The sequence below is a fragment of the Diaphorina citri genome, unplaced genomic scaffold (assembly GCF_000475195.1).
Source record: "Diaphorina citri unplaced genomic scaffold, Diaci psyllid genome assembly version 1.1 scaffold3613, whole genome shotgun sequence".
NCBI classification, from domain to species: Eukaryota; Metazoa; Arthropoda; class Insecta; order Hemiptera; family Psyllidae; genus Diaphorina; species Diaphorina citri.
Window position 1 is genome coordinate 1 of NW_007381013.1, and position 9011 is coordinate 9011.

The window sequence follows — 9011 nt, forward strand, 5'->3', positions numbered from 1 at the left end:
AAAAAACAGGTACCTACATTAATCAATTACTTAACCTCAGGGATACACAAACCACTAGTGAGATAAATTAAAAAATAGGTACATTAATCAATTAACCTCAGGGATACACAAAACTCGGGACCTTCCTCCAGAACATACACTTTCACTACTGGAACAAGTATGATTCTTCTCATCACTGAGAGAACCTCCATGGGGTGGCTGATGACTTTGAAGTAGTTTCTTACGGAAGTTCATCAGTTTTCTCTCACTCTCACTCCCAACTGTGTTTGTTCTGAAAGAGAAGAAAGTGGAATGTTAGAATGAGATCCCTTATGTCCTTAAGTACAAGATTCCTCCAAGATAAGGATTGGCAAATTTAGTACACAACAGGGACCATCATAGACCATTGACCCTAGTTTAGACCCTGGACTATTGAACCTTGCACCAGTGTGTCTGCAATGGAGCCCAGAACCTCCTACTTATTTAAACTTAAAAATTTTCAAGTAAGAATGTTGGTATCAAAAACATATTAACAAAATGTATCAGGACTAGGCTAAGATTGAGGGCTGGGACTAGGCTTACCAGACGTCCGCTTTTCGTTGGACATGTCCTCCTTTTTATATGTTTGTCCTCCGTCCGCCCACCTTTTTAAAATGTAGCAGGGACTATTGAACCTTGCACCAGTGTGTCTGCAATGGAGCCCAGAACCTCCTACTTATTTAAACTTAAAAATTTTCAAGTAAGAATGTTAGGTATCAAAAACGTATTTAAAAAAATGTATCAGGACTAGGCTAAGATTGAGGGCTGGGACTAGGCTTACCAGACGTCTGCTTTTCGGTGGACATGTCCTCCTTTTTATATGTTTGTCCTCTGTCCGCCCACCTTTTTAAAATGTAGTGAAATGTCCGCCTTCTTGAAGTTTCGGCCTCAAAAAACCAATTTATGTGATGTACTGTTTTCCGTTGAGAAGAGGATGTCAGGACTTGAACTTTTAAAAAGCATAAATTTGATTTTTGCACAATTAAATCCATGTACAATGAACTACATTCAGTAGGTATATAAATAGGTGTTAGGTATGTACCTAGGTACACTGTAGGTACATAGATTAAAAAAAAAAAAAAAAAATCATGTTACTTATTGTACTGGTGGTTTTTGTGTTGATTATTTTCTGCATCCTCCTTTTGGTTGAAATGTCCACCTTTTTTAGCCAAAATGTCCTCCTTTTGAAATTTCTTGTCTGGTAACCCTAGCTGGGACTCCATTGTGGATGACTGCTAATACTTCTAAACTGAAAAGTATTACAATACTTACCTCTCTCTGAATGGTGTCACTATTGAATGTTTCAAACTGTCAAATTCCAGGAACTTGGACAGTATGCCTGTTGAACAATGAGGGGATGGGGTGTCTAATTCTGGAGTGCTTGCATTGAACCCTGTAGTGCCACATGCTACTAGTGATGCAGACTTCTCTTCACAAGTGGATTCTGATTTATTTTTGGATTTGTTGTTTACATTTGTAGTGTTAGAACCTCCATCCAAACTTATATTTGACAAAAAGGTCAGAGCAGCAAGTCGTCGTCTTGACTTGACAATACTTTTCTGAACTTTGCCGTTGGTCATTTTTGATGGTGTTGTTGCTGTAGGAAGGTTAGGACTCAAAGTTAACATTTGAATCATAGAAGAAAGTTCATGCAATATTTTTCAACATATCTCTTAACCCTGGAAAAGAAGGACATGAACGTATATTAAAGGCCCCTACAAACTACAAATCCACTTTTGCCTCTGGACTACTCCAGAGTCCAGTCCAAATGCAATATGTGTTTGCTCAATGTGATCATTTCCCTCACATATTGATATGATGGGAGGAAAAATAAAATGGGAAGCTAGTAGCTAATTCCATACAAATAAAAAGAAACTCATGGGTGTGTTTTGTCAGTTAGCACTTACCTGTTACACATAAACTGATCAGCCACTTGTCATTGACTACACAAAAGAACGATTGTTACAATCGAATAAATAATGCAGTAAATGCACAACCCTAGAAACGTACGTTATCTCTTATCACTGTTATCAGGCATTACATGCTCATCATTTAACACCTTCCCTGAAAATTTTCTGATAAAAATGATAAAAAAGTTTTGTTTTGATTTTTGTCTCTGGATATAAAACGTGAGTGGACACTTGTGTTGAACAAAAGTGAAGCCAAAAATAATCGCCATTTAAAAAATACGTCTCCTGTTTTCAAAATGGAAAAAAATACGCCTGAACAAATCTTTGCCCAATCATCTTTTTACATTCTTTTTTTTTATCAACAAAAAGTGGAAATGGTTTTGAAAGAAAGAAGAAAGAAATTAAATTGAAAAATAAGAAATAATCCCGTATTCTAATTCAGTTGATCCAGGCATAGTTGAAACTTCAAATCAGAAACTTATCATACATCAGCATTTCTACGATTCCAAGATAATCCCAACAAAGACTACTATTGCTCGGAATAGAAACATAATTATATTATTGAACTTGGAAATTCTGCCCAGTCAAAAATGGTAAGCCATTCCCTTTTAAATTTTGCCCTCGATAGCCCAAAGAGTTCCGAGATAATTCACAGGTACTCAAAAAATTACTTTTCATCTCTGGGAATTATCCATTCTTGTCTCCTACGCTCTATTGATTAAAGAAATTACGGTCATCTGATTGTCAATCAGTTGATCATTCCTTAGTGTGAAACCTGGCCAAGCTAGAGTTGGATCTGTAGGTCCAGTGGTGACGCTTTACCTTGCTACAAAGGGATCCCTTGCTCACAATATGGTTAGATTGAGTGGGTTGTGATCCCTTGATCGCCATTTAAAAAATACGTCTCCTGTTTTCAAAATGGAAAAAATACGCCTGAACAAATCTTTGCCCAATCATCTTTTTACATTTATCAACAAAAAGTGGAAATGGAAAAGGTTTTGAAAGAAAGAAGAAAGAAATTAAATTGAAAAATAAGAAATAATCCCGTATTCTAATCCAGTTGATCCAGGCATAGTTGAAACTTCAAATCAGAAACTTATCATACATCAGCATTTCTACGATTCCAAGATAATCTCAACAAAGACTACTATTGCTCGGAATAGAAACATAATTATATTATTGAACTTGGAAATTCTGCCTAGTCAAAAATGGTAAGCCATTCCCTTTTAAATTTTGCCCTCGATAGCCCAAAGTTTTTAATGGTGGGATTTATAGCAAAATTCCCACAAAAATCTCGTCCTCAACACGCTCCCCTGTGCCAGATCCGGAAATTCTGCCTAGTCAAAAATGGTAAGCCATTCCCTTTTACATTTTGCCCTCGATAGCCCAAAGAGTTCCGAGATAATTCACAGGTACTCAAAAAAATACTTTTCATCTCTGGGAATTATCCATTCTTGTCTTCTACGCTCTATTGATTCAAGAAATTACAGTCATCTGATTGTCAATCAGTTGATCATTCCTTAGTGTGAAACCTGGCCAAGCTAGAGTTGGATCTGTAGGTCCAGTGATGACACTTTACCTTGCTACAAAGGGATCCCTTGCTCACAATATGGTTAGATTGAGTGGGTTGTGATCCCTTGTTATAACATCTCTAGTTGACAATTCCTCAGGTTAAGATTATTTTCCTTTTGTCTCCAGTTTCAGTTTGGGTTCAATATGTTCCCGGACATCCCCCGTCCATTCAACAGATCATACAAGTGTTTCTCAGTCTCCATGTTTCCGGGAAATGAACGAGAGGATGTGGAGAGAGGAGGCAAGATCATTATGCCGCCGTCTGCTCTTGAACAACTCACCAGATTAAATATTTGCTACCCCATGTTATTCAAACTTACCAATCAGAAGATGGGACGAATAACACATAGTGGTGTTCTAGAGTTTGTTGCTGACGAGGGCAAAGTGTATCTACCTTACTGGGTAAGTCATTTTGTGAACATGACTCATCACTAGACTTATAATAGGTACACAGCATGGAGGCTAGTCAATTAGTCACAATGAATAATGCCTACTGTAGTCCCGGACATCCCCCGTCCATTCAACAGATCATACAAGTGTTTCTCAGTCTCCATGTTTCCGGGAAATGAACGAGAGGATGTGGAGAGGGGAGGCAAGATCATTATGCCCCCGTCTGCTCTTGAACAACTCACCAGATTAAATATTTGCTACCCAATGTTATTCAAACTTACCAATCAGAAGATGGGACGAATAACACATAGTGGTGTTCTAGAGTTTGTTGCTGATGAGGGCAAAGTATATCTACCTTACTGGGTAAGTCATTCAGTGAACATTTTAACTCATGACTAGACTTATAATAGGTACACAGCATGGAGGCTAGTCAATTAGTCACTATGAATAATGCCTACTGTAGTAGTACATTCTGCATGTGATGAAATGACCAAAGACATAAAATTATAGGTAAATACATGCCTATAAAAAAAGGAATAGGGTACCAAGGCTTGTCAGTAGGTAACCGAATAAGGGGCTGCCTAATCCTAAATTACTCATTTCCCCTTTATTGGCTCTTTTTCCATTGAATTTTAATACTTTAATGTGCTATCTATTTTCATTTTTTTTAAGGAACTTTGAAGGTTAATTGTATGTACAAGGCTCTTGCTATTATTTTCTCTCTACTTCGCAACTGACTCAATCTGCAATCCTGCACTCTACCTTATACTCTATGTCTATGTTATAATGATAACAATATCTTTTCAAGTACTATTGTACTTAGAGGGATAGGACTTTAAAAGCTGAAAGTCCAAATTTGTATGTACAAGGCTCTTGCTATTATTTTCTCTCTACTTCGCAACTGACTCAATCTGCAATCCTGCACTCTACCTTATACTCTATGTTATAATGATAACAATATCTTTTCAAGTACTATTGTACTTAGAGGGATATGACTTTAAAAGCTGAAAGTCCAAATAAATAAAGCACCATATTCCTTCTCCCCCCCTCCCCTCTCTCTCTCTCTCTCTCTCTCTCTCTGTCTCTCCTTTTCTTTCCTCTCTCTCTCTCTCTCTCTGTCTCTCCTTTTCTTTCCTCTCTCTCTCTCTCTCCTCCTCCTCCTTTCCCTCTCTCTCCTCTCTTCCCTCTCTCTCCCTCTCTCCTCTTTCTTTCCCTTCTCTCTCTCTCTCTTTCCCTCTCTCGTTCTCTTTCTCTCTTTCCTCCTCTCTCTGATCATCGTGACATGGACTCCTTCATTTCTTTGCCCTTGGTTTCGAAGGGCAAACATGCACATGCCAAGGCGGCACTTAGGGCTGCTACTCCGTAGACTGTCATGGCTATCGAGAGGGAAGACTTCAGTAGCACCTGAAACAGAGAGAAATGCAAAAAAATATTAAATTAATTGTGTCTGAATTAGCAAAATGGTTACTTGTTTTGCTAAATTGTATCTAAAAGTAGCGAATTGGTTACTTCTTTTTCGAAATTGTATCTAAATCCGCGAAATAATTACCTAATTGTAAATTCTGTAACACGACTTTCAAATAAAACAATGAAAAAATTCTCTTATAGCCGAGAGCACAGGAACGTATTCAGGAGGCCCCCTCTCGAGCTTGATTTTTCTCCTTACTCTAGGGGAGATTCCGAAAATTTGGAGCATGGCCCCTGGATTGTCTGGATACGGTCCTGCGAGAGCTCAATCTGAGTTTTTTATTAAGCAATTTGATTTGCTAAAAAGTTTGAAATTAACCAATCCGATTGTAATCGTGGAATGGAATATGTTTTTACCTGTGCAATATACGGGGTGATCATAGCCCCTAGCCGGGCCATAGCGCTACAAGTCCCCACTCCTACTGCCCTTAGAGGAGTGGGATATACCTCCGGTGTATACACATAGGCTGCTTGAAATACGCCCGCTATGATGCCTCGTGCTACGAACAGGGTCACGGTTAAATAGGCACGACTGAAACATAAAATAGTGAGTTTAGTATGGATTTACGACTATAAAAAAAGTCATGAAAATTTTACACTCATTTTTCGATTACAAATATTTCAACGGGTTACTTTCTGGTGTTCTCGTGTTGACCCAGCACCTAAATGGGAAGTATTCTCGCCCATCTGATGAGAGGCATACTAGGGGATGGGCATGCTACGACACAGACCACTTACATTTAATGCACTTGTTTCTGATGTAAACCTCTACCTAATATTCTACTTGTAATTGTACCTGAACAGGGGAACACCTGTAATATACGACCCAGCACCTAAATGGGAAGTATTCTCGCCCATCTGATGAGAGGCATACTAGGGGATGGGCATGCTACGACACAGACCACTTACATCTAATGCACTTGTTTCTAATGTAAACCTCTACCTAATATTCTACTTGTAATTGTACCTGAACAGGGGAACACCTTTAATATACATACCTCTGTGTACAGATGAAAAGAAAGGAAACGCAGGCTGTGAATATCACAAACTGCACGGCCATGGTTCTCTTCCTGCCGAACTTTTCTATCACAAATATTGTGGCGAAAATTCCTGCAACATGGGAAATAACCAAGGGTTAATGACGTCAGTGCGAGGTGCGATTCTTTTCACACGAAATGGGATTTATTTTTTTATTTTTTTTTTTTTTTTTACAGTCCATTTGAATTGTCTGAAGGAGAAACAATAATTATGAAAATTTCGTGAGAAAATATTCATAGAAGTTTTGAACTACCGGGAAACTTATTCAAATTTTGAATTTGAGGCCCTACGTCCCCCTCGGGATCACAGGACATAAGTCAAAGTAAGTCAAGGTTTGAATTACCGGGAAACTCCGCCAGGGTGGTCCACAGTAGGTCCATGTAGTCCTGTGTATTAAGTTGCCGACAGTCAGCTGTACAGGTGTCCACGGGTTTGAACATCCCACTGGCGGCCGCTATTGGGGACTCGGAACATCGCGTGTCAGAGGCTTCGAATAACTCGGTCGTCATCAGCACCACCCCGTAGTAGCAGAACGCACATACTGTCCTGTGAAAGAGAAATACAGCCTTGTTTATCCTGCTGGGATAGGACTGAAAAGTAGTGAAAAGTCCCTTTACCCCTGTACTTAAACCAAGGTCTCGTATCATATTGTGGGCTAACGTGACGTAACGTGATGGTAGTGTGGCAGCACTGTGGCTGTCCTGAACTAGATTACCTACAATTTTCTGGGGAAACTTTGGACTAGATCTTTCTGACTTCACGTGACGTGATGATAGCGTGTTTCTACCTTAGATACGTACCAGATGTACCACAAGAGAAGTGACGTAGTTCGGAGCTGTACACTTAGCAAGTCTTTGACTCGTCCTCTGTGTTCTCCCACCATGCTGTCATCCACCACTAGTCTGCCCAGGAGCATGGGTTTGCCATTATCCGCCGCTATTTCTCGCAGTGTTGCCAGCGCTTTCTCCGGCTGTCCGCTGGCAACGTGGTAGCGCGCGCTTTCGGGAAGCCACTGAAACGGAAAGAGGATTGGTTGCGTGGAAGAGTGAGTATAAGAATGCTGCCAGAGAGTCTTGGAAAAAAGGGGGACGTTAAACAGGGAGTAGACCAGCTTAGTCTGATGGAAGAGTGAGTATAAGAATGCTGCCAGAGAGTCTTGGAAAAAAGGGGGACGTTAAACAGGGAGTAGACCAGCTTAGTCTGGCAGGGGAACTTTAAACCGGGAGTATACCAGCCTGAATTTTCCTTGCTAAAGAAATTTTAAAGGTTGAGCGGCTTAGTCTGGCAGGGGAACTTTAAACCGGGAGTATACCAGCCTGAATTTTCCTTGCTAAAGAAATTTTAAAGGTTGAGTGCGAAAGGCATCCACTCGTAAAATATGTAGCCCATTAGCCCAAAGCAATCACGATCGTTTGGGCTGATTGAGAGGCTGACGAAAAACGCCGACCCCGTCTGTACACGTTAAAATTTGTAGCCCAAAGCAATCACGATCGTTTGGGCTGATTGAGAGGCTGACGAAAAACGCCGACCCCGTCTGTACACGTTAAAAGAATAAAAGGCGAAAAAGGAGAAGAAGTAGTAACCTACTCCTGTGGTAAAATGATTCTTTAGTCCTATTCAAGCAGTATAAATAAGGACATATGATGAATACCAACTTACCGGACAGATACAGGCAAATGCCAATAAAGGGGCCGTGGAAAGCGCCAATAACCATTTCCATCCTAGAGTAGGCATGACAATAAGGGCGAGGAGGACTTCGAAACAAGCGCCCAACGCCCAGAAACACTGAAATGAGAATAGTGGTTTTTAGGGGACGTCATGATTCCTTAATCCCTGGCACACACTAGCATTCCATGGCACTGGAAACAGGTGAGAACAAAAAACTGACAACAGGTGAATTGATGGGAACAATCTTACACACCTTAAACATCAGTTGAATAAATGGGAATAAACTTACACACCCTAAACATCAATTGAACTAACCTTGGTATCTTTGTATTTCATTTTATTAGGATACCTCATTACCTCAATTAGGCATTGCCCTTTCGGTATCTTATGCACCCATAGTGGTCTCATTGTCCTACTACCCCGTAAGTAAACTCTATAGACCTTGTGGTCATCATACTGACACAGCTATTCAAGAGTCAGAGTTCTATGTGCTTGGTATTGGATTGCACTCAGCCTTGAAATGACCTTTTGTTAGTAACCAGTGGGGTGGTATAACAAGAAAAAATAACTGAAGTTGGAAAATGAGATCTTAGAGGGCCTTGAAGGTCTCTAATGACCTCTATAGTTGTGAATATTACAAATAGTTTTACTTACTTCCTTATTCCCAGGGTGATTTGAAGCCTGGTAGGCTTTTTGCCATGTCAACTCCATTTTTACATTTCCTGTTTTTTGTTTTCAGACTGGATGGCAAGAGGAAGAAGAAGGACACAGTAGAAACTGGAGGAACTCCTACAAAACGAGAATATCAGCGTGGTATTCCTCACTATGACTACGAACCCAACACCCTAGTATTTCTAAGGAATATCAAGCCCGCTTCTGCACACAAAGAGGTTTGTATAAAACTAGCCATTTGTCCCATGCTTTGCTATAGAAAATATGATTTTTTTT

The 9011-nt window shown here is 39.9% G+C and overlaps 3 protein-coding genes across 4 annotated transcripts in view; 1 reads left to right on the plus strand and 2 right to left on the minus strand.

Annotated features, from left to right (window-relative positions):
- Window positions 1–96: 96 nt before the first annotated feature.
- Window positions 97–2515, minus strand: LOC103520428 (CDK5 and ABL1 enzyme substrate 2; the record flags this gene model as incomplete). Of its 2 annotated transcripts, none has more annotated exon segments than XM_008485517.3 (3): window positions 97–271; window positions 1291–1615; window positions 1926–2515. In XM_008485517.3, coding segments are annotated over 2 exon segments (483 nt in total), but the record flags the coding sequence as incomplete, so codon positions are not given.
- Window positions 2516–2871: 356 nt separating this feature from the next.
- Window positions 2872–4304, plus strand: LOC108253841 (ubiquitin fusion degradation protein 1 homolog). Its single transcript, XM_017448522.2, has 3 exons — window positions 2872–3139; window positions 3627–3656; window positions 4008–4304. The coding sequence occupies exons 1-3, from the start codon at window positions 3137–3139 to the stop codon at window positions 4287–4289; spliced, it is 315 nt and encodes a 104-aa protein (XP_017304011.1). The 5' UTR covers window positions 2872–3136; the 3' UTR covers window positions 4290–4304.
- A 745-nt stretch (window positions 4305–5049) lies between these two features.
- Window positions 5050–9011, minus strand: part of LOC108253839 (synaptic vesicle 2-related protein-like) — a 20703-nt gene continuing 16741 nt past the window's right edge. The window contains exons 8-13 of the mRNA XM_026831557.1: window positions 8055–8202; window positions 7196–7407; window positions 6739–6941; window positions 6356–6467; window positions 5715–5889; window positions 5050–5294 (exon numbers count right to left, since the gene is read on the minus strand). Coding sequence (XP_026687358.1) covers window positions 5163–5294; window positions 5715–5889; window positions 6356–6467; window positions 6739–6941; window positions 7196–7407; window positions 8055–8202 — 982 coding nt within the window. The 3' untranslated portion in view covers window positions 5050–5162. The remainder of the gene's footprint in view (window positions 5295–5714; window positions 5890–6355; window positions 6468–6738; window positions 6942–7195; window positions 7408–8054; window positions 8203–9011) is intronic.

Excerpts from the sequence above, each read along its gene's own strand:
- LOC108253841 (XM_017448522.2), top strand. Across the intron at positions 3,657-4,007 it reads GGTTCAATATGTTCCCGGAC|ATCCCCCGTCCATTCAACAG; the intron begins ATCCCCCGTCCA and ends GTAGTCCCGGAC.